General features: G+C 49.8%; 1 protein-coding gene across 1 annotated transcript in view; it reads right to left on the reverse strand.

Moving 5' to 3' along the window:
* Positions 1-25,083, reverse strand: part of LOC119968900 (suppressor of tumorigenicity 14 protein homolog) — a 217,814-nt gene that overhangs the window by 91,661 nt on the left and 101,070 nt on the right. The window contains exons 10-11 of the mRNA XM_038801870.1: positions 22,526-22,629; positions 12,428-12,561 (exon numbers count right to left, since the gene is read on the reverse strand). Coding sequence (XP_038657798.1) covers positions 12,428-12,561; positions 22,526-22,629 — 238 coding nt within the window. The remainder of the gene's footprint in view (positions 1-12,427; positions 12,562-22,525; positions 22,630-25,083) is intronic.

Raw genomic sequence — 25,083 nt, forward strand, 5'->3', positions numbered from 1 at the left:
GTGTGCGGGCCACGTAAAGCCCCATAGGGTGGAATTCTCTCAAAAAATAACTAAGGGCATGATCCAACGGCCAAGCTGCACCGGAAGCGCAGCTCACCGCTGCGGACTTTGGCCGTCGAAAGCCGGGAGATCCGGCATCTACCCGGCTTGCAACACCTCGAGGGTATTAATGCAATCTCGCGAGACGTTGCGATGTGAATCCTGCCCACATTGGGTGGGATCACATTTTAGCAAACCTCACTCTAATGTGCAGATTCCCGAGCTACCTGAGGCTTTGGGATTCATCCCTTTTGCCTCAGAGACCTTGGGCAAGAGACTTTTAGCACTGGTCCCCACAAACAGGGACCAGACAGAACGGCACTGGTGGGGGTCTACCAGGGGATGCCCTGGCACTGCTGGTACAAAATTGGCACCCTGGCGGTGTCACCTGGGTACCAGTCTGGCACTGCCAAGGTGCCCAGATGGCACAGCCAACTGGCATGGGCACTGCTAGTGTGCCAGGCTGGCATTTCTTGCACACGTGCGGCCAGGCTGGGGTTGCTCTGCGTGGGTGTTTGGGGGGCGAGGAGACCCTCCGATATTGCGTTCAGGCTGGAGATTGTTGCAGGGGACTTGGAGATTGGGACGCCATTTAAAAATGGCATCCCGATCTCTCGCAACAATTGGGAGTTCCGGCAAGCATAGCTCCCACTGTACAAAACGGTGCTTTGCGCAGCCTTGGTCATGCATTTCCCATTCAGGCATTGCGCGTGCAAGGAAACACACGGCTAAACACGCTCGCTAGGGGACTTTGTTCCCTTTTGGGGGAATTGCACCCCAAGTGTCCTTTTGGGTGGGTAAATAGGTGAGAATCCTCCCGGGTGTCTTGGTGCAATTCCCATCACAATCCACCCACACTTGTCATTATGTTGGAGCAAGGGGAGATTCCACAGGAAAGTGAAGTGCAGGACCTAAAGATGCTGGCCAGGCCAGCTCCAAACAAACCTATAACTGCCCCCCTGGCAGCATCCCTCCCACCTCCAACTCACTGGCAGAGATCCCCTCTCCCCACCAATTCAGTCATCGGGCCACCTCCCTCCCCCTCCCGCTTCGCTGGTGACCAACACCTTGCTATGAAGTTGCCGAAGACCCCACGGCACCCCCCTCCCCCACTTTTTCAGGCCTCCTCTCGATGTCCTGCTTCACACATTCCCTAGACCTCCCCCTCAATGTTACCCCCTCCCTTTCATGGCCATGTGCCCTCTCAGGCCCTGCCCCTTGACATCCTGACACTGCCCCCTGGCATCGCTGACCTGGCAGCACCAGGATGCCAGGTCCTGTTTTGACCACCTGGGGGCTTTAATGGCCTCCACGCCCCCCGGGGTGATGAACTCTGGGAGCCGGCTAAAACTCGGAAATGCATATTTCAATTAGCTTAAATACACAGAAAATTCCACACAGAATGTATAACATCCTAAGTATGTAAATATGGTAAGTATTGTGTACTTGTTGTTAATGCACGTAAAAGTAATTTAATGATTGCACCATAGCATAAGGTTTGGAGAGGGTCTTCTAAACGAATGCACTAAACCAGTGTTCTTCAAACTTTTTTTCTGTGGACCGATTTTTACCAACCGGCCAACCTTTGGGACCCAACCTGGCCGACCTTCGTGACCCACGCCGACCGACCTGCGTGACCCACCATTTTCTCTTACCTTGTTTGCTGCTGACAAAAATGGAGGAAATGGTTTTTGGTCCCTTTGGCCCTCGTACACGATCCTCCAATGGAACCTGTTGGATGAAGCTAAAGCCTTCCGGTGTCGGAAAGCACGGAGTCTCCATCTGTTCAAAGTTCTGCATATTTTTCCTGTAAATTTTTATCAAATAAACACCCCCCCCCAAACTAGTGTAAAATAAATAAAATGAGTAAAATAAATGAAAAAAATGAATAAAAACCACTGCAGAACTTGTAAAACAAAAAGTTGCAACGGTTTTTTTAAAATAGCGGCTGCACTGCGCATGACCGGCGCAAATGTGCAATGTGGCCGACTTTTTTTTTAAACAGGTTTAAAAAACCTTGCAGCCGGCGTTATTAAAAGCTGGATGCTGCGCGGGGATTTGCACGATCCGGAGCGTCGCAGACAACGGCTCCGCGACCCTCCCGCCACCCGCCCGCGACCCACCCGCGGGTCGCGACCCTGACTTTGAAGAACACTGCACTAAACTTAAACGTGTTCCAACAGCTGGACCTTTTTGGTAACATTGAGGGGGGGAATGATCTGCGTACCCCTGTGGCATGTTCCTTGGCAGCATGAAGCAGCCCAGATCTTTTGTCAATGTGATTTCCCATTGACTCCACCCTACACCACTGGAAAACCCACGGCAGGGGTTTGCTGTTGGCGGGAGCGCCCACTGGTGAGAATGGCTGGAACCTCTGCCCCATTATGTAACATTTTAGAGATTTGCCAAACAGAGGAATATGCAAATTAATTTAATCTTAATTTGTAAAATAACCTTTGGTGCTGCTAATAAAATCCCCAACCTAACAGAGTGAATGGAACTATTCCACGTGCCTATCAAATTTTTGGCAGAGGAGTTATGAAAACACTGGGAAAATGGTGATATGAATCTAATTTACACGATTTCCTGGTGTTCTCTGTGTTTCACAGCTAAGTCGGAAAACTTCCAATGTTCTAATTCAATATGGTAGACGGGACCTGCTGAATTTCATATCCTCTTTAAACCATGATAGGGATTATAACGTATACTATATAACGTATCCTATTTTTGCTCTAAACTAAATTTAGTAGGTGTCCAAAGAGACTTGGGGATTCAGGTGCATAGATTTTTAAAATGCCACAAGCAAGTTCAGAACATAATCAAGAAGGCCGAAGGGCCTGTTCTGTGCTGTACTGTTCTAAAAGGCTAATGGAATGCTGGCCTTTATATCTAGAGGGCTGGAATATAAGGACGCAGAAGTTATGCTGCAGCTTTACAAAATTCTGGTTATAATAATAATCTTTATTGTCACAAGCAGGCTTGCATTAACACGGCAATGAAGTTACTGTGAAAATCCTCAAGTGGCTACACTCTGGCACCAATTCGACTACACTGAAGGAGAATTCAGAATGTCCAATTCACCTGACAGCACTTTAGGTGTCTTTCGGGACTTGTGGGAAGAATCTGGAGCACCTGGAGGAAACCCACACAGACACGGGGAGAAGGTACAGACTCCGCACAGACAGTGACCCAAGCCGAGGATCAAACCCGGGACCCTGGCGCTGTGAAGCAGCGGTGCTAGCCACTGTGCTACTGTGCAGCGCACATGGAGTACTGTGAGCAGATCTGGGCACAACACCTCAGGAAGGATATTTTGGCCCTGGAGGGAGGGCAATGTAGGTTTGCAAGAATGATACCTGGACTTCAGGGGTTAAGTTAGGAAGAGACATTATACAAATTAAGCCTGCTTTTTCTAGAATTTAGAAGGTGAAGGGGTGATCTGATCGAAGTCTTTGAGATATTAATGGGAAAAGACAGGGTAGATAAAGGCAAACGGTTGGGTTTTCCCGCCCGCCGCAAGAATGCCACGGGCGAGTGTGTAGAATGGAATAATCCATTGAGCTCAGCCGGGATTCTCCAGTCGCCGGGCTGTCACAGCCAGAAAATCCAGCCCAAACCGTTTCCACTGGTTGGAAATTCTAGAACTAGGGGCCATAGTCTGAAAATTAGGGCCAGGCCATTCAGGTGAGATGTTAGGAAGCACTTCTGCAAACAAAATGTGGTAGAGGTTTGGAACTCTCCAACAAAGAGCAATTGCCGCACTATCAGTTGTTAATTTTAAATCTGAGATAGATACATTTTTGTTAAGAAACGATATTAAGGGATATGGGCCAAAGGCAGGTATGTGGGGATAGGCCACGGATCAGCCATGATAACATCAAATGGTGGGCAGGCTCGAGAGGCCTAATCCTGTTCCTATGTTCCTCTGACTTTAAGGGTGCAGCATGGATGGAATAACCCAGAAGCTCCTCCGTCTAATGCCTGGGCTACATTAACTCCTTCTCCTCATTTAAATAGTTCAAATCTTTCTCTCTCAACCAAAACAGGTAGGAGAGACGTCAAGGCTACTGGCCAGGCATGCTGGAAAAAAATCAAGTTCACCTTGAGAGGGTCAAAAACCTTGGGAGGCTTTCCTGGAGATGGAAGCCGTTTATTGACTTCTTCAAAGATAGTTAAGACTCGAGGTCCCAGGCGCGATCCCGGCTCTGGGTCACTGTCTGTGTGGAGTTTGCACATTCTCCCCGCGTCTGCATGGGTTTCGCCCCCACAACCCAAAGATGTACAGGGTAGGTGGATTGGCCATGCTAAATTGCCCCTTAATTGGATAAAATGAATTGGGTACACTAAATTTATTTTTAAAAAGATAGTTAAGATGTCGGCAGTGGTGGTAAGGGGCATGGCAGGGAGGGTGGGCTGGTGGGGTGATATTTATTGGTTATAAGTGTGGTGATATGCATCACTGTAAATACACAAGGGGTTAATGTAAATACACGTAGACTAGATAGACACTAGAGGGAGCACCAGAGACATGACACACAGACATTCAACCAATAGGCCAGTAAGATAGGACATGACCAATGGGCATTCAAGACACACACAGAGGTGACACTACCACAGGAGGGCATGACACCAACCCATATAAAACGACACAGCACACATGCTCTTCCTCTTTCCAGTGGAGACACTTAGTGAGTACACAGCGTTGATTGAACACATCACATCCACCACGTGGATTGTAGCAGACTGGTTAGTTAGTCTGAGTAGCTATAGAAGGATAACAGGAGAGTCGAATCCAAGTAGGAGAATCGTTAACCGTTTAATAAATGTGTTAAAGCTATCTCCAAGTCTGAACCTTCCTTTGTCAGAGTGCACATCAAGGAAGCAGCTTATGCGACGTCAAGAGGATAACAAAACATGGTACCAAGGAGTGAACTGTTTAAATCCATATAGTTACAACTCAGCAAACAGTGACTACCAGCAGCAGCAGCCAGGCAAGATGATGTTCGAGATTCCGGTTCCACAGCAGCTCAGGGACTATGGCAATCTCAGTGAAAACTGGCGTGCGTTCAGGCAGAGATTCGAGATCTACCTGGTTGCGTCCGACCTAGATGGCGTGACGGATGCAGAGAAAATAAAGCTGCTACTCACCAGCGCGGGTCCAAGAGCAGCTGAAATCTTCCAGACCTTCAAATACTCAAAGGGGCAAAACAAGAGCGACTTCCAGGCAGTCCTGGACAAATTCCAAGAATTCTGCGAGGAAGATACAAGAAGAAAAATTGGTAAAAGATGCACCAACACTCACCACCAGGTAGGCTTGCAGCAACAAACGGCAGTTTTGATTTGCAGCCATCTTGGAAAAGGTGCTGCACACGCGCAGTTGCGCGAAGAGCGCACAGAACGGGAAGGTCCGTTTGCGCATGCGCGAGAACCCACGCATGCGCAATTGCAAAAAAGGCCCCAATTAAAGGAACAGCGATCTGCGCATGAGCAATCGCTTCCAAAGCTCTAAGTCACACGCTTTGTGATGTCAGAGGCCCACTTAAAGGGGAAATGTCCCAAAACAAGAAAATAAACTTTTCAAGCCTCAAAACCCGATTATTTGACCTGGAACAACAGCACAATGACTGCAATTAGACCAGTAGCTGAAAGCAACCGCCGCAGAACACTGCAACATGCAGTGAGCACCGTCCTAGAAGACGATATGGTCTTGGAAGACAACGACTCAGACGAAGATTTCATCTTGGGAGGTGGCTACCCCAGTACCAAATCCGAACCGCAACTAGAGGTGTTGTACATTGAAGACCCCGACGACGCGTTCTTCAGATCGGGGAATCCTCAGCCCAGCATATATGACATCCCGACTCGTGAGTGCAGGATTATGCTGCGGCCTGATGCCAAGAGCGGTACAAGCCCACAGAGAGCGGCCTGCTGCCACACAGAGAGTGGTGAGCATATCTGTGGTGCTGCTCCGGGACACAGGGCCAACCCATTCCTTAATATTAGCGGGCCACTTAAACCTCCCCCCCCCCCCCCCCCCCACCCCTCCCCTCCCCCCCCCCCCAGTCAGAATGAAACAGGTTTAGCCGGGAAAGGAAAAGGTTAAAGTATTGCCCGAAGTATGGCTAGTGGTATGCTTTAAGTATGGGTACAGAACGTCTCCAGACCTAGCCAGCGGATATGAAAGAAAGGGGGCTGGATTCTCCAAAAATAGGGCTATGTCCCTACGCCAGACTTTCCTTAAAAAATGTACAGCTATTCACCTTCCCTTGAAGGGGGCTGGCAGGGCTCCAGCGTGTTTCTTGCAGCTTTGGCTGCAGATACGGGCCCCTGCACGTCCGGTTGCGAGTCCGCGCATGTGCACGGCGGCAGCCTGTAGCGACCGCACCGAACGCGATGGCGGACTCAGCCGGCAGATATGGACCAACAAAGAAGATCCCAATGATCGGCCTCGCGCCGCTCCATCTAACCCGCCTGATCGCTGCCCTGGCTGCCTATAAGGCCCCCCAGGTACTTGATACCCCCACTCCCCACTAGGGCGGCCGCGCAAGAGTCTCGACCGGCCAGAAGTGGTTAGAACCACGCCGTCGGGAATTCGGTCGGTCGTGACCAGAGCATCGCTGGGAGGGTCTCTGGCAATGGCCCCCCAGGTGCGCCGCGTAAATCACGCGCAAGCGATTCTCCGGGGACCAGAAAATCGCGGGAGCGGTGCTGGGCCCGATTCTCGCCTAAAAGTGGATTCTCCCCCCCCCCCCCAAAGTGATTTTGGCGTGGGGCTGCGAAGAATCCAGCCCCTCTTGTGTGAGGAACTTGCCATCACCAGATTTAAACTAAAAGGAGCCTATGCTCCTGCAGGGTCAGCTGGATGCCTGGCTACCCAAACCCACCTTTCTGGATTTGGAGGAAGACCCAAGGGATTCGCAAATTCAACCAGAGCTAAGGAGGAATCTGCCTCCCCAAGTCAAAAAGCAACCAAAGAGCTTAGCTGGGGCTGCACCTCCACTAGAGGGGAGTGGTGTTCCAGAGAACATGGAGCATATTAAGAGAGCACCCCCTCCAAAGCAAAATGCCCAATCCATGAATCCAGCAATTGGTTTTGCTGAACATTGTATGGCAAATTTAACTGGGGAGCAGAAAAGTTCCAAACTTTGCTCAGAAAGAGTGATACTTCACTCAGTTGATCAGCCACCTGGAGGTACATCAAGAGCTGTCACTTCCCCCACAGGACAGTAGTGCCCCAAAAGACAACTCACCAGGAGAAGGATCCCAATCAAATGGTGCCCCATGCTCACCCCACCAGGCTAATGCCCTGTGGCTATGTCCAGAATGAATGCGGTAGAGGCCCTTGTCGGAAGGCCATCTTTGTGTCATCCTAGCCCAGAAAGGCTGTCACAAGTTCAGGGAAAACGTCCCGCCTGTTGATGTGCCAACCAAAGGTCCCGAGCACCCAAAACTGGATTCCTGCGGTGAATAATTCATCTCCTGAACCCCCCACCCCCAAAACCTGTCCACCTTCTACAAAGTAGAAGTCAGGGGTGCAATGGCATACTCTCCACTTGCCTTGACGAGTGCAGCTCCAGCAACACTCAAGAAGCTCGACGACATCCAGGACAAAAAGCAGCCCACTTGATGGCTCCTCCTTCTACAAACATTCAATCCCTCCACCATCGATCAACAGTGGCAGCCATGTGTACCATCTACAAGATGCACTGCAAGAACTCACCAAGGTTCCTTTCGCAGGCCCTTCCAAACTCACAATCTCAACCTCCAAGTCGCTCACCATCCTGACTTGGAAATATATTGCCATTCTTTCACTGTCGGTGGATCAAAATCCTGGAACTTCATCCCTCACTGCTCTGTGGGTGTACCTACAAAGCCCGGGTGAACCTCCCAGCAAAACCTGCCACAAATGACACTTAGAAACGTTTCCGTTAGATCGCGCCGAAGGTAGCTGTTCAAACCACAGCCCGCTAACTCCAGAATCTATTTCTGTGTTAGTGTGTAAGTAAAAGGCACATGCCAATGCAGGGTTAAGATGTAGAAAAGCTTCGTGCCACACTATCACACAAGATACATTGAAACAAGTTACATTTTGAAACCAAAATCAGTAAATTTCTCTCCAAAAGAGAGTGTGTTGACAGGTCCAGGTGGGAATTTCCTTTATATTTCCTTTATATATTACACAGAACCACACTTTTGATAAATGATAATTATCAACTGACATTATTGTCATCAATTACCATCCTGCAGTGATCACAATGAAATGTAACTATATATTCTGGTGTCCCAGCTGATTGGGTATGCAGTGTTTAGGGTCACACTATCTCACCCTCTCACCCAAACTCCCTTTCTCTCCTATCCCTCCCACCACACCCCTTATTCCTCTCCCCAAACCACTCATATTGTCCTCCGCTTTGTGGTGATATGCATCACTGTAAATACACAAGGGGTTAATGTAGATACACTAGGGCACTGTAAATACACATGGTGTTAATGTAAATACACCAGAACTAAATAAACACTAGAGGGAGCACCAGAGACATCATGACACACAGACATTCAACCAATAGGTCAGTAAGATAGGACACGACCAATGGGCATTCAAGACGCACCCAGAGGTGACACTACCACAAGGGGGCTACCCATATAAAAGGACAGGGCACACATGCTCTTTCTCTTTCCATAGGCGACACTCAGAGAGACAGGGGCAGATCAGGGAAGCATCACACCCACCGCATGGATTAGAGCAGACTGGTTAGTTAGATTGAGTTACTATAGTTAGATTAGCAGGAGAGTCAAACCCAAGGAGGAGAATTGTTAACTGTTCAATAAATGTGTTAAATCCATCTCCAAGTCTGAACCTTCCTTTGTCGGACTATACATCAAGGAAGCAGCTTATGCTACATGAAGAAGCATAACACAACACGCTTCTTTGCCCTATTTCCCTCTCCCCTTTTCCCCTACCCTCCCCTTCTTTGTTCCCTCCTCCTCGCACTTCCTCTCTCCCATTCCTCCTTTCCCACTTCCCCGTCCCATGATGATCTGTGTTAACATACAATATACATATTGTCACAGGGAGGGGATGGAGAGTGAGGAGGTAGGGGATGGAGAGTTCGGAGGGAGGGGATGGAGAGTTCGGAGGGAGGGGATGGAGAGTTCGGAGGGAGGGGATGGAGAGTTCGGAGGGAGGGGATGGAGAGCGTGGAGGGAGGGGATGGAGAGTGGGGAGGGAGGGGATGGAGAGTGGGGAGGGAGGGGAGGGAGGGTATGGAGAGTGGGGAGGGAGGGGAGGGAGGGGATGGAGAGAGGGGAGGGAGGGGATGGAGAGTGGGGAGGGAGGGGAGGGAGGGAGGGGATGGAGAGTGGGGAGGGAGGGGAGGGAGAGTGGGGAGGGAGGGGATGGAGAGCTCGGAGGGAGGGGATGGAGAGCGTGGAGGGAGGGGAGGGAGGGGATAGAGGGGATGGAGAGTGGGGAGGGAGGGGAGGGAGGGGATGGAGAGTGGGGAGGGAGGGGAGGGAGGGGGGAGGGAGGGAGGGGAGGGAGAGTGGGGAGGGAGGGGATGGAGAGTGGGGAGGGAGGGGATGGAGAGTGGGGAGGGAGGGTAGGGAGGGAGGGGATGGAGAGTGGGGAGGGGAGGGGATGGAGAGTGGGGAGGGAGGGGATGGAGTGTGGAGGGAGGGGAGGGAGGGAGGGGAGGGAGGGGATGGAGAGTGGGGAGGGAGGGGATGGAGAGTGGGGAGGGAGGGGATGGAGGGAGGGGAGGGAGGGGATGGAGAGTGGGGAGGGAGGGGATGGAGGGAGGGGATGGAGAGTGGGGAGGGAGGGGATGTAGAGTGGGGAGGGAGGGGATGGAGAGTGGGGAGGGAGGGGAGGGAGGGGATGGAGGGAGGGGAGGGAGGGGATGGAGAGTGTGGAGGGAGGGGATGGAGAGTGTGGAGGGAGGGGATGGAGAGTGGGGAGGGAGGGGATGGAGAGTGGGGAGGGAGGGGAGGGAGGGAGGGGATGGAGAGTGGGAAGGGAGGGGAGGGAGGGGATGGAGAGTGGGGAGGGAGGGGAGGGAGGGGATGGAGGGAGGGGAGGGAGGGGATGGAGGGAGGGGAGGGAGGGGATGGAGAGTGGGGAGGGAGGGGATGGAGAGTGGGGAGGGAGGGGATGGAGAGTGGGGAGGGAAGGGATGGAGGGAGGGGAGGGAGGGGATGGAGAGTGTGGAGGGAGGGGATGGAGAGTGTGGAGGGAGGGGATGGAGAGTGGGGAGGCAGGGGATGGAGAGTGGGGAGGGAGGGGAGGGAGGGAGGGGATGGAGAGTGAGGAGGGAGGGGATGGAGAGTGGGGAGGGAGGGGATGGAGGGAGGGGAGGGAGGGGATGGAGAGTGTGGAGGGAGGGGATAGAGAGTGTGGAGGGAGGGGATGGAGAGTGGGGAGGGAGGGGAGGGAGGGGATGGAGAGTGGGGAGGGAGGGGATGGAGAGTGGGGAGGGAGGGGAGGGAGGGTATGGAGGGAGGGGAAGGAGAGTGGGGAGGGAGGGGAGGGAGGGGATGGAGGGAGGGGAGGGAGGGGATGGAGAGTGTGGAGGGAGGGGATGGAGAGTGTGGAGGGAGGGGATGGAGAGTGGGGAGGGAGGGGAGGGAGGGAGGGGATGGAGAGTGGGAAGGGAGGGGGAGGGAGGGGATGGAGAGTGGGGAGGGAGGGGAGGGAGGGGATGGAGGGAGGGGAGGGAGGGGATGGAGAGTGGGTAGGGAGGGGATGGAGAGTGGGGAGGGAGGGGATGGAAAGTGGGGAGGGAAGGGATGGAGGGAGGGGAGGGAGGGGATGGAGAGTGTGGAGGGAGGGGATGGAGAGTGTGGAGGGAGGGGATGGAGAGTGGGGAGGCAGGGGATGGAGAGGGGGAGGGAGGGGAGGGAGGGAGGGGATGGAGAGTGGGGAGGGAGGGGATGGAGAGTGGGGAGGGAGGGGATGGAGGGAGGGGAGGGAGGGGATGGAGAGTGTGGAGGGAGGGGATAGAGTGTGGAGGGAGGGGATGGAGAGTGGGGAGGGAGGGGATGGAGAGTGGGGAGGGAGGGGATGGAGAGTGGGGAGGGAGGGGAGGGAGGGTATGGAGGGAGGGGAAGGAGAGTGGGGAGGGAGGGGATGGAGGGGATGGAGAGTGGGGAGGGAGGGGAGGGAGGGAGGGGATGGAGAGTGGGGAGGGAGGGGATGGAGAGTGGTCAGGGAGGGGAGGGAGGGGATGGAGAGTGGGGAGGGAGGGGAGGGAGGGGATGGAGGGAGGGGATGGAGAGTGGGGAGGGAGGGGAGGGAGGGGATGGAGGGAGGGGATGGAGAGTGGGGAGGGAGGGGTTGGAGAGTGTGGAGGGAGGGGGAATCTGGAAAATGGAAGGAGAGATGGGGAGAGTCTAGAGACTGCATGAGACTAGAGGGAGTGAGGGGGGGGGAGTGTGGATGTTGCAGGGAGTGTAGGAGAGAATGGAGGCTGGGGCGAATGAGTTGGGCAAATGTGTGGAAGCTGGAGGGAATGAGAGGGCGAGTGTGGAGGCTGGAGGGAAAAATGGAGCGATGGGGGGGGAGATACTAGACCTTGCCCTTGGGAATTGGGGATGTGGTGGGGGTGGGGTGGGGTAATGGATGGAGAATTTAGACCTGGAAACTTGGGGAATGTATGGGGGGGGGAGGAAAGTTTAATCCCAGAGAGGTGGAAATTGGGTGGGTGGAACATATGGACCCTGAGGCTAAAATGAATTAAGAACTGATGTGGATCAGTTGGTGCTTTCGATCACTCACTGTTTAGCAGGAAACATTTGTAGACTAAATGAAAAACTGAATAATTCAGATAAGTAAATTATTTCCTTATATTCTGAATGTATTTAATAGCTTTGAGCATGCCATCAAATTTGATATCAAATTGATTCCAAATTTCAACTGTTGATGTCAAATTGTAATTGACAGCCCTGAGTACACATGAAAGCAAAAAATGATGCCAAAACTTTCAGGTACGGATGTTTCACCTGACAAGCCCGAATGGTTGTGCCGTTTTGTCTTCTGGCATGTCTGAAAGGTGAGATTCAAGCAGTATTTTCATCCTTTAATGGGCATGGTAATTGAAAATATCTGACATGTGGTTGCATGTTTTGTTTCAAACCAGACATAAACATGACCTGCCCATTTTAAAATTATGATTTACCATCTTTCAAGATTTTACTTTAAGCCGAATAATTAAATATGGAATGATTAAAAGACTAAATTTAATAACTGACTTACTGTAGGGCTACACTCTATTTTTATAAATAATTTGTAACTAGAAAAGGGGGTTGAGAAAGCCACGTTGGTATCAAACAAGAAATACGAGGTTTTATACACCATTTTCCGCCATTTACTGAGTTAGCTGAAAGTGCTCACCATCTTCAGGATTGAAGCTGCTATATTCACCACGAAATCCACGATTACTATTATAAAAGTCTGAATGAAACTGAACTGTTAGGACATTAGAGGCACTGGGTACCACCAATGATCTGGAGTGTTCACCACAGTATCTGTATAAAAAAAAGCAATCAGTTCAATCTCAAACCATCAAATAATATCTAGAAATAGATGTCTTTCATATCATTACAAATAACGTAACTAACAGAGGTAACAAACCATGTGATACTTTATATAACATCAAGAAGATATGGTGTGGACTTGCTACATTTTATATATCATTTGACGTGTAACCCCTCAATATATTGACAGAATAAAACAAAATCCTGAGGCGGATGATTTGTCGATAATCATGAAAAAAATTGAAATGATTTAGGAACATTAAAGTATTGTTCTATTCCATCATTGCTAGTCATCTATACAACATGAGGGCAGCACGGTGGCGCAGTGGGTTAGCCCTGCAACCTCACGTTCGATCTCAGGTTCGATCCCAGGTCACTGTCCGTGTGGAGTTTGCACATTCTCCCCGTGTTTGCGTGGGTTTCGCCCCCACAACCCAAAGATGGGCAGGCTAGGTGGAGTGGCCACGCTAAATTGCCCCTTAATTGGAAAAAATAAATTGGGTACTCTAAATTTATATTAAAAATACATCTGTACGGAATGGATTTTTGCTCCCAAGGCAGCTGCACAGGATCGATAGAATGTCCGACTCGGCGAACCTGCCTCGAGAGAAACAGCCCTGTATAACAGAATCTCCATTCCGGGCAGGCTGTGTACTGGAGTCACGCCTGCCGCCCCCAAATGCAGTGTGGAGGCAACCACATGGTTTCAGGAAGTGGAACCCCTTTTGGTTAATATAGGACTGTTTAAAAGGCCTACCTCGATGCCTTGAGATATTGTACCAGTCGTAATAAAAACAAACCAAAAAAAAACCACCCCTCACACCGCCTTATTACTTCAACTACACCCCGTGCCCTATCCACGTCAACTTATGCTGCCTCCACTGTCAAAATATGCCCCTCTGAACACTCTCCCTGGCCCCTGATAACATCATGGAACTTCTGAAGTTATTCACTCCGAACATTAGTTCTCGCGTTTCTCTCTCCAGAGATGCTGCCAAACCTGTTGGGTTTTTTCTTCAATTTCTGTTTCTATTTCATATTTCCAGCATCCGCAGTACTTTTATTTGATTCTGATGAGCAGCATGGCTAATCAGTTAGGGTGGTATGATGATTGATAAAATCTGGAGGCAGCACAAAGTGAAATAGGAAACTTCACACCTGCCAACCCCCTGTGTTCCGTTGGCTTAGTAAACAGTATTTTTAGCTGCAACAAACTCTCTTTCAAAATGTTTGGGGTTTGTTAGATATGTGAAAATGTGAGTGAAGCATAAAATTACAAATGTTACAGAGCGTTGCTCCTTATATGATCAGAGAAGATGGAGGATGAAGAAGGGATTTTGTTCAGTCTGAACATGGATAGTTGGCAATGATACAGATTGGTATCTAAGTGGACAGAGTTGGATGTAACATTCAAGGTGGCTTTACAGCTGATAGATATATTCAGAGTATAAATGTTACAAAATTATAAGGTAAGCATTGAACCAATTAGCACTGACAGTCTTCTATCTGGCTCAGAACAAAATCAAAAAGGAACCACTATAAACAGCATTTAAATATACAAATAAAAGCAACCTAGATTTGCTTCTACTGAGCACTGATCCCTGTTCTCCTATTAACATGATGTGGAGATGCCGGCGTTGGACTGGGGTGAGCACAGTAAGAAGTCTTACAACACCAGGTTAAAGTCCAACAGGTTTGTTTCAAACACGAGCTTTCGGAGCGCAGCTCCTTCCTCAGGTGAATGGAGAGGTATGATCCAGAAACATTTATATAGACAAAGTCAGAGATGCCGGACAACGCTTGGAATGCGAGCATTTGCAGGTAATCAAATCATTACAGATCCAGAGAGAGGGATAATCCCAGGTTAAAGAGGTGTGAATTGTCTCAAGCCAGAACAGTTGGTGTAATTTTGCAAGTCCAGGCCAGATGGTGGGGGGTGGATGTAATGCGACATGAATCCAAGATCCCGGTTGAGGCTGCACTCATGCGTGTGGAACTTAGCTATAAGTTTTTGCTCGGCAATTCTGCGTTGTCGCATGTCCTGAAGGCTGCCTTGAAGAACGCTTACCCGGAGATCAGAGGCTGAATGCCCTTGACTGCTGAAGTGTTCCCCGACTGGAAGGGAACATTCCTGCCTGGCGATTGTCGCACGGTGCCCGCTCATTTGTTGTCGCAGTGTCTGCATGGTCTCGCCAATGTACCACGCTGTGGGCATCCTTTCCTGCAGCGTATGAGGTAGACAACGTTGGCTGAGTCGCACGAGTATGTGCCACGTACCTGGTGTGTGGTGTTTCCACGTGTAATGTTGGTATCCAAGTCGATGATCTGGCATGTCTTGCAGAGATTGCCCTGGCAGGGTTGTGTGGTGTCGTGGTCGCTGTTCTGAAGGCTGGGTAATTTGCTGCAAACAATGGTTTGTTTGAGGTTGCGCGGTTGTTTGAAGGCCAGTAGTGGGGGTTGGATACCACCATTACACGTGGAAACACCAGGTAAAAAGCACTGCAGTTGGGTGGATTGCATCAAAAATGCCATGTAGCCAGTGATGAATGGTGTTGACCTGGCTGAAATTATCTTCTCACAATTTATAGGCGCGAATCCCGCCCCGCCGCCCTTACACCGGCTTCCTTATTCTCCGGCACTGTTTTTTGGGCGCCGGCGGGATTACTCACCTCACACACAGTGGGACCTGGAAGGTAAATGTGCAGGGGCCGTCCTGGAGGGGGGAGGGGGGGGAAATTCGACCACGGGGGGTCCCCCATGATGGCCTGGCCCGCAATCGGGGTCCACCGATCGACGGGTGGTTCCGTGGGCGCCTACTTTACTCCGCGCCGGACCCCTGAAGGGTTCCACAATATTGCCCAGGGGCTGGCGCGGAGAAGGGAACCCCCGCGCATGCGCAGAAATATGCCAGCCGTTCTGCGCATGAGTGGAAAATACGCCGGCCGTTCCACGCAAGCGTGAACTCGCGCGGGCCTTTCGACGCCGGCTGGAGATGCGGGAACCACTCTGGCTCTGGCGCCAACCTAGCCCCATAGAAAGGGGAGAATTCCTCACTTTCGGGGGGCCGTTGACGCCGGAGTAGTTTTCACGCCGGCGTGGGGACATAGCTCCATTATTGGAGAATCCCGCCCATATTCTAATGTTGCAAGGCAAAAACAGCCCACAGAAGCACACAGTTCTGCAAATGGAGACGACATTTACTCCATGTGAGTCCATCATCAGTACACCCCTTTATAAAGTAATGCATGTACCAGTTGATTACCAAAGTGGATTAATGTACAGGCCAATGGGATTCATGCCCAGGGGCCTAGAGTCAAATTTGGAGCACCCAATAAAATTCACCATGATACTGAAAAGTTACATACAACCATTAGATCAGATTCATTTAAACACAGTATTGTGATATGATTTAGTATTAATGCTGTGCACAAACATTCAATGTCCTTGCCTCTTCCTGCATTTCGCTACATGTTTGTGGTTTTATGGATTGGTGGGGGTGAGGAGCACCCACCAGGTGGGTATGAAGAGGCCGAGAATGTTCTTTGTGCCCAGAGTTCCTAAGGGTTCCCAACGTGTATCTGGTGGCTTTGTACAGAATCCAGGCTACCTGCTAAATTTGCAAATATCAAAACAATCCACATGAATATAGGACAACACATCAGTCATTACACTGCACTTTGTCTCTATGTGCCTGGTAGCTATCCCTTATAGCAATTTTCAGATCCTGGAAAAGGCAGTGGTGTGTAGCAAAGCTCTTAGAAACACAATACTGTATCAGAGCAAACAGCATTCCATTGAGCTTTCCCGGAATTACCAGCCCATGTGGGACATTCAGAGATTGGCATGTGATGAGGGATTGACTGAGTACAGCTGGCATACAACACGCTTATATCCCTGATTCTCAAGGGATATAAGCGTGTTGTATGCCAGCAAATGCAGAATGGAAGCACAGCTTGCTTGAATGCTTCAATACGCTGGGCACAGATGCATAGTATAGTGCGAAGAATGCTGTAGCATTTGTTGCATGTGGAAGGGTCATTTGAATCTGGATGTATCTCCTTCACGGAATGAACGATAGGTTATCTATAATGCAGTTTGTGTTGCACATGTACAAGCAGATTTCCTGGCATATGTTGTGGCATTCACTGTTACACAATGCAGGGACAGATTCTGAACATTGCCACATCGATTTTTTGTGCAATGTGGAGGGCTGGGGAATTAACTTCTACTCAAGATCAATGTTCCCTCTGAACTGCACTAGTGCATAGCCATACAGCACTGCAGAATGTATTGATGACGCAGCTGAAGATGGTTGTGCCGAGGACAGTACCCTGAGGAACTCCTTAAGTGATGTTTCAGGACTGATATGACTATCCTCCAACAGCTGCAACCATCTTCCTTTGTGTTAGGCATGACTCCAGCCAGCGGAGAGCTTTTCCCCGATTCTCACTGACTTCAGTTTTACTGTTGGGCTGATTAGTGACAAGGAGCAGCACAGTGGTTTGCACTGCTGCCTCACAGCACCAGGCTACCCGGGTTTGATTCCAACCTTGAGTAATTGTCTGTGTGGAGTTTGCATATTCTCCCCATGTCTGCGTGGCTTCATTCTGCAGCACACACAACAGGCATGCATGTTTCTCATCTTCTCTTTCATCCATGGTGTTCACAGCCAATCCATCTGTCTTTGTGCAGGGCAAGATATCCCAGAACAACAAGGATAGATTTCTAACTTCAAGGGGTGAGAGAGTCGGGGCTACTCACTCCTTACAAGCAGCAGGTGGCAGATCTGACTGGTGAGGGCAAAGACTGTTTCTGCATGGAAGGTGAGATCAGCATTCCCAAACAAACTAGTGTGGGTCCATGGAGTGGACAGCAACCAATCATGGACAATGATTGTGAATGTCCAACAGTGTAGGTATCTCTTGATCCAACGTCGAACAATCTATTTTCTCTATTCCAGCCACCAACAAAAAAAGGCGAGACAGAGTGCCAGACAGTGCATCAGCCCCTGCACCACCTCTGATGAGGAGTCAGAAGATCCTTCAGGTGAAGACCCATCACTGCGTTCACCTGCATCTCCCATCAGCAGAGTAACATACACCTTCCCGGGCCCTAGTTCTAGACCAGGCTCAGGGTACCTATCTGGTGAGCACGTCTCCACAGCAGGTAGAGGCAGCGACGGTCAAGGTCTCTGACATTCAAATGACTGCTGGAGATCAAGCAGACACTGAGTCCAAGTGCAATGACAAGCCTCTAGAATTGGCCCTCAGTGAAATGTTGAAGCTGCAAAGACAGACAGGGGAAGAGTAAGCAGGGCTTTCAGAGACCGTCAGCAGATTAGAATGAAGGATGGAGGAATCCATTCATGTTCTGTCTGATATCACAGCTCTGGCATGCAAATGAGCCAAAGTCACAATTGGAAGGAAGAGTGGCAGTCACCGTGGAAACCCTATTCCAGCAGACAACTTAGTGTTTCTGCTGGATTTGCATTCGGACCTGCACACTATTGCTCCAGGCACGGTTGCCTTCCAGCAGTGGCTGGGCGAGTAGAGGACAGGGCGCCACAACTGTTCTTTAGGTCTCCCTTCTCCTCAATGAGTCAGGGTGGGGCCCTCCAGCCCTCCCCAGGAACAAGGGGTTTCAGCCAGACATCCCAGGGGCAGTCACACAGAAGTCTTCAAGGTTGTCCAGATGCTCCAAATCCCATCTGCCTGTGATCCCATCCACTTCAGCAGGCAAACCGAGCAAGAAGTCACCTGCCCGAGAGCAGCAGACCCTCATCGGGCCTGGCCCCACAGGCTTTGGGCCTCCAGAGAATGCCCCCCAAGGTTATCTCAAACAACAGGGAATTGCAGTCAGTGGGCTGCCTCCACACCCGCTGTGGATTTCGGGGGTCCACTTAGCCGTGGTGGCAGGGTAAGAAAATTAAGAAGAACTGATAGCACAATGGTGGAAAATATATTCACTCTCTGTGTATACCTTGCAGCTCTGTAAATATATTTTGCTTCTCATGGCTCTTCCATATGAAGCAGTGTTCTGCAGTCATCCAGGGGTAACAGATGCACCCCTCTCACCCCATCCCTGCCTCCAGGTATCTCCCATTGTGTCTCTCAATTCTATGTTGGCGCCCTCAATCTCAGCTTTATGCCCACATAAGCCCAATGAACAAAGCCAGTTCCTATCTGAACACGCAGGTTGGACAATGTATATGTAAACCATGTGTCAGAGGATCAGATAATGTGCCTCATGAACTTAGTTTTTGGAAGTTATTTATATTCCTGATGCAGCTGCACTGAAGTCTGTTCTCGGTGTTTGTTCAGGGTTTTTATCACCACCAGCATTGCAATCATTCCAAACAAGTGCCCTTTTCATTGGCCTCAATGTCAAGGACTTGCAGGTTAGGGTTCCAGATTAATTAATCGTTGAGGAGCTTAGCTTTTCATGCCTGCCTGTAGCATTAACTCGTAACCACATTTACAGCAGAACATTACTTTTTTATTAGTTCCCACTCTCCACATGCATGGTGCAGAGCAATGAAAGTAGCTTTCACTTGGTGACTCTTGAAATGCTCTTTGAGAATGAGTCAGTGATGTTGCACATGTGTGCCTAGCCTCATGATGTCAACCTATTACAGGTGAGGATAGTAATTTGCACCTGAAGGTTTGGTTAACACAGCTTTAAGGAATCCCTGTGCTGACTCTCATTATGCAATCGACATGGATCTCTGAATGTGACAGCACAATCAATGACGTAGGCTTCTTCATACACACTGCATTCCGTTAGAACAGGGGTGGGCAAACTTTTCCGTGCAAGGGCCGCATTCAGAAATTCACAATTCACAAAGGGCCGCATAGTATATTAAGTAAAATAATTACTTCACCCGGTTATGATTCTGGGCGCCTCATATAGAACATAGAACAGTACAGCACAGAACAGGCCCTTCGGCCCTCGACGTTGTGCCAAGCAATAATCACCCTACTCAAGTCAACGTATCCACCCTATACCAGTAAGTAACCCAACAGCCCCCCCCCCCACCCATTAACCTTTTAAAAAAAAAAAAATTAAAAAAAAAAAAAAAATTTAAAAAAATTTTTTTTTTTTTTTTTTTTAATGACTTGGTGGGCCGTAGAAATACCTTTGGCGGGCCGCATGCGGCCCGCGGGCCGTAGTTTGCCCACCCCTGCGTTAGAATGAAAATGTGGAAGACTGTAATGGGACGAAATTGAAGCTCCTGTACATTTCCTGAGTGGTCTTTATCTTTTACAAGGGTATGAAGTTATCCTTAAATGCTGTGTCGCAACTGAGTGGGCCATGTCTCCACAGATGAAGTTGGGAAGCTCCCATCGAATGTAGGGACATGTGTGCTTGTCAATGATCACTCTCTGTGCACAAAGAGGTGACCTAACTTGGATGCTCGCTTCCATGCTGTAGAGTGATAGTTCACAGTGTCCTGAAGAATGTCAATGTCCTGGAGGCTCAGTATCAGTATCGGGATGAGGTCTGACCATTAACCATGCAAGAGAGTTGGCCTTTGGAGAGATGCTGCAGCCGGATTTAGATCAGTCCTCAGAGGATCACGCGATATTCAGAGACTGATGATTTTCTTCTTTGAGGGCCCTTGCAAGGCTCCTGGCAGACTGCCATGTGTGAATAATATTTGCGTGATGTTCCTGTCTCTTGAAGGCTGTCATGGTTACTGCAATGTTTGAAAGGAAAGCAATAAGTCTACTCGCTTTAGATTGAATGCTGGTGGAGTTCATATCCAATTACAGAACAGCCACATGCTCCATAGGTGGTATAGTCTTCCAAGAATGAGGCTATCATTATGCACAATTGTGACTATTCGTTGTGAGATTGATGTCCTTCAATGAGTCTCTGAGTATGACCAAATGTCTGAAGGCGGAACTGTCTCATTTTTTTCTAAAGTGCCAACTCAAGTGGGAAAAGCGGTGTGTTGTCCTCCAGCTGTGTTGCCAACATTCCCTGCCAGCTTTCTGAACATTATGGGAAAAAAAATCCAGGAAGTGGGTCCCATGATGTCACCCTGGCAGAGCGGGCTCGTTCCGACCTCAGCTTTCGACAGATCGGAGGTGACATTTTTAAAGGACACTCCGATGTAAAAAGGAAAAATAGGAAAAAACATGGACCCCACAGGAAAAGAACCCTCCCAACACACAACCCAGAACACCCGGTATCACCCACAGATACCCTGCCACTACCCGCCATTGCCCAGGCACTATCCCTGGCATGCCTGGGTATAACCCTCTCTGCCCCGGTGGGCTATATTTACTTGTGCGCTCCCGGCAGTTTCTGTTTGCCAATTTCCTGTCAGGAGTATGCTGGGATTCGCCCCACTTGCTGGGGTGAATGCATTATCAATGATATTTTAAAAGCTCAACACGACTTAGGGCAGAACAGTCTATCTGATTGGCACTGCATTTGCCATGATAAACATCTACTCCCTTCATTCCAACCTATCATGGCTGCAGGGTGTACCACCCACAAAATACACTACAGCACCAAGTCTTCTTTGATGCACCTTTCAAATCTGCAAGCTCCATCACTTAGAAGAATAAGGGCAATAGTTGCATGAGAACATTAACCCAAGATTCCCTCCAAGTCACACACCACCTTGACTTGGAATTCTTTTGCTTTTGCTCTCCATAGAATCCCTAGAGTGCAGAAGGAGGTCATTCGGCCCACTATATCTGCACCGACCCTCAGAAAGGACACCCTATCTAGGCTCACTCCCCCACCCTATCCCCTCAACCCCACCCAATCTGCACATTTTTTGGTCTGTGGGAGGAAACCAGAGCACCCGGAGGAAACCCACGCAGACACAGGGACAACCCGCAAACTCCACGCAAGGCATTTAGCCAAGGCCGGAATCAAATCCGGGTTCCAGGCGCTGTGAGCGCCTGCATGCAGGTCCAAAATCCTGAAACTCCCTGCTTGACAGCACTGCGTGCATCTACACCACATGGACTACAGCAGTTCAAGAAGATAACTCTTCCTTATCAAGGGTATTTAGGTATGTATAATAATAATCTTTTATAATCTTTATTATTGTCACAAATAGGCATTAACACACTGCAATGAAGTTACTGTGAAAAGTCTCTCAGCGCCACACTCCGGCGCCTGTTTGGGTACACAGAGGGAGAATTCAGAATCGAACCTGGGACCCTGGGAACCTGGCGCTGTGAAGCAACAGTGTGCTACCGTGCCACCCATAATAAATACTGCTCTTACTGTAGTGACACCCACATCCTATGAATGAATAAAGCTGAAGAAACGGTAGGGCAGCACGGTAGCATTGTGGTAGCACAATTGCTTCACAGCTCCAGGGTCCCAGGTTCGATTCCCGGCTTGGGTCACTGTCTGTGCGGAGTCTGCACATCCTCCCCGTGTGTGCGTGGGTTTCCACCGGGTGCTCCGGTTTCCTCCCACAGTCCAAAGATGTGCAGGTAGGTGGATTGGCCATGATAAATTGCCCTTAGTGTCCAAAATTGCCCTTAGGCTTGGGTGGGGTTACTGGGTTATGGCAATAGGGTAGGGTGCTCTTTCCAAGAGCCGGTGCAGACGCGATGGGCCAAGTGGCCTCCTTCTGCACTGTAAACTCTATGAAACCGTTGCTGTACCAAGTGCATCATTTTGTGATGGCATATGAAGACCTATATCTGCGATAGTGGGGATGTCAGGAGGAGGCCATAATGGATCATCCATCATTAAATTAACTCATTTACAACTGACGAAAATAGAATTTCTCCCTATATAATATTTTTCAGCCTGAAAATGTGGAATTTAATCCTAGCAGGGAGAAGTGAAAGGCTAACTGTACCCAGAAAATAATTAGTCTTTGTATAAGTCACACCTAGAACACATTATTCACCATAAAATGTTATAAGTTTCTATTAATAAATGTGGAAGAAATGCATTGTGATTCATGCTCACACACCGTTTGCCATCGATAGAAATCCAGTCTTTTTTACAGTTTGGCTGCATGCCTTCCAACTTCAGAGTTGGAAACTGGATCCGGAGTCTCAGTTTTGGGTCTGGTACCTAAACACAAAACAGAAATCATAGAAAATACTTAATTCAGAAGCAAAGCTTCCACTTCAGCAATCAAAGTAAAGTTAATGGGCTGGAGTGGCAATATCCCATTAGTGCATGTTTGCTATCGGGCGTTCCGGTCAGTATGATTGATTGATTTCAGGTTTATTTCCTTTTTAATCTCCAAGTTGTAAAAGCCAAAGATAAGGGCAGGATTCTCCGACCCCCTGCCGGGTCGGAGAATTGCCGGGGGTGGCGTGAATCCCGCTCCCACCGGCTGCCGCATTCTCCGGTGCCGGAGATTTGGAGGAGGCGGGAATCGCGTTGCGCCAGTCGGCGGGCTCCCCCCGCCGATTCTCCGGCCAGCGATGGGCCGAAGTCCTGCCTGTTCTATGCAGGTCCCGCCGGCGTAAATTGGAGTTGGACCCTTACCGGCGGGATCTGGCGGCGTGGGCGGGCTCCGGGGTCCTCGGGGGGGCGTGGGGCGATGTGGCCCCGGGGGGTGCCCCAACGGTGGTCTGACCCGCGATTGGGGCCCGCCGATCCGCGGTCGGGCCTGTGCCGTGGGGGCACTCTATTCCTACATGCCGGCCATGTAAGCCTCCGCGATGGGTGGCGCCTGCGCATGTGCGGGGATGCCGTCAGCAACCACTGACACTCCTGCGCATGCGTGGACATGCGCTGGCCAGCGGAGTCCCTTCGGCCCTGGATGGCGCAGCGCCAAAGACCTTCCACTTTGGCTGGTGGGGCGCAAACCACTCTGCGGCCGGCCTAGCCCCTGAAGGTGAGGAAGATTCCGCACCTTTGGGGCAGCCCGACGCCGGAGTGGTTCCTGCCACTCCACTGTGCCGTTTCTGCCCGCCCCACCGATTCCCGGAGAATCCCGCCCAAGATTACTCATTGTGATTGAATACAATTCTGCATTCTGCTGGCCCACAGCGCCTCATCGATGCCCAGCTTTGAGCTACTAGATCTGTTCTAAATCAATACCATTTAGCATGAACATAGTGTCACACAACACGATAGAAGGTGGAACGTCATCACCACAAAGAGTGTGTGGTGGTGACTCCTGCCAATACTGCCATGGGCAGATGCAGCTTTGATAAATATATTGATGATGGCGAGGTCAAGAAGGATTTATTTCCCAATTGTTGGTGCTCATACCACCTGCCAAATGCCCAGACAGGAAGATATATCCTTCAGGGCTCAACCAATTCAATCAGTACTGGTGCTATCAATCCACTCTCGGTGATGAACATTGAAGTCCCCCACACAGAGTACATTCTGAGCCTTTGTTGCCATCAGTGTTTCTTCCAAGTGGTGTTCAAAATGGAGGGTACTGATTGATCAGCTGAGGGAGGGCAGTAGGTAGTAATCAGCAGGAGAATTTGTTCCCCCTGTTTGGCCTGATGCCATGAGACTTCATAGGGATCCAGGGTCAATGTTGAGGACTCCCATGGTCACTTCCTCATTACTATACACTACAATCCCAACATTTCTGATGGCTCTGTTCTGCAAGTGGTACGGGCATACCCACTGATAGTGAGAGAGGAACCTGGATGTTGGCTGGGTTGAGTTAGCGAGTTTGACTATGTCAGGCTGTTCTTTGATTAGTCTGTGGGACACCTTTTCCAATTTAGACGCAAGTTGTCAGATTAGTGAGGAGGACATGAGAGGAAGAGGACTAGGGTTGACTGGGGTGTGCCTTTGCCGTTTCTGGTGCCTAAGTGGTGTGGTCCACCTGGTTCCATTCTTTTTGTTACTTTTCCGTAGCGGGTTTGATACAAATGAATGCTATGCTAGGCCATGTCTTGAGGGTAGTTAAGGGTCAACCTCATTGCTGTGAGTCTGGAGTCATACATCAGCCAGAATGGTAAAGATAGCAAAGATAAGGATAGTAAACCTCATTCACCAAAGGACAATAGAGAACCAGATTTTAATCACAATCTAGTAGTTACATGGCCACCATTGTTTCCACCAACAGCCACGGCGGGATTCGAACTTACATCTCTAAAGCGTTAGCCCAGCAACTGTACTACTAGTATAATCATTAATATAATGCCCTTCTAAAATCTGTATCTACTTGATATAAAAAGTAAAATGGTTGATTAAGAGCATCTTATCCATATTTATTTCTATTGGATGCACTATATGAATCATAGAATCCCTACAGTGCAGTAGGCCATTCAGCCCATGGAGTCCGCACCGGCCCTTGGAAAGATTACCCAACGTAAGCCCAAGCCTCCACCCTATCCCCGCAGCCCAGTAACCCGATCTAACCTTTTGGACACTAAGGGCCAGTTTAGCATGGCCAATCCACCCAACTTGCACATCTTTGGACTGTGGGAGAAAACCGTAGCACCCGGAGGAAACCCACATGGAGAAAGTGCAAACTTCCCACAGGAAACTGATTTTGGAATTTGGCTGGATAGTCTATTGCTGAGGAGATTTGGTATGCAATGC

This window comes from Scyliorhinus canicula, chromosome 7 (assembly GCF_902713615.1).
Source record: "Scyliorhinus canicula chromosome 7, sScyCan1.1, whole genome shotgun sequence".
NCBI classification, from domain to species: Eukaryota; Metazoa; Chordata; class Chondrichthyes; order Carcharhiniformes; family Scyliorhinidae; genus Scyliorhinus; species Scyliorhinus canicula.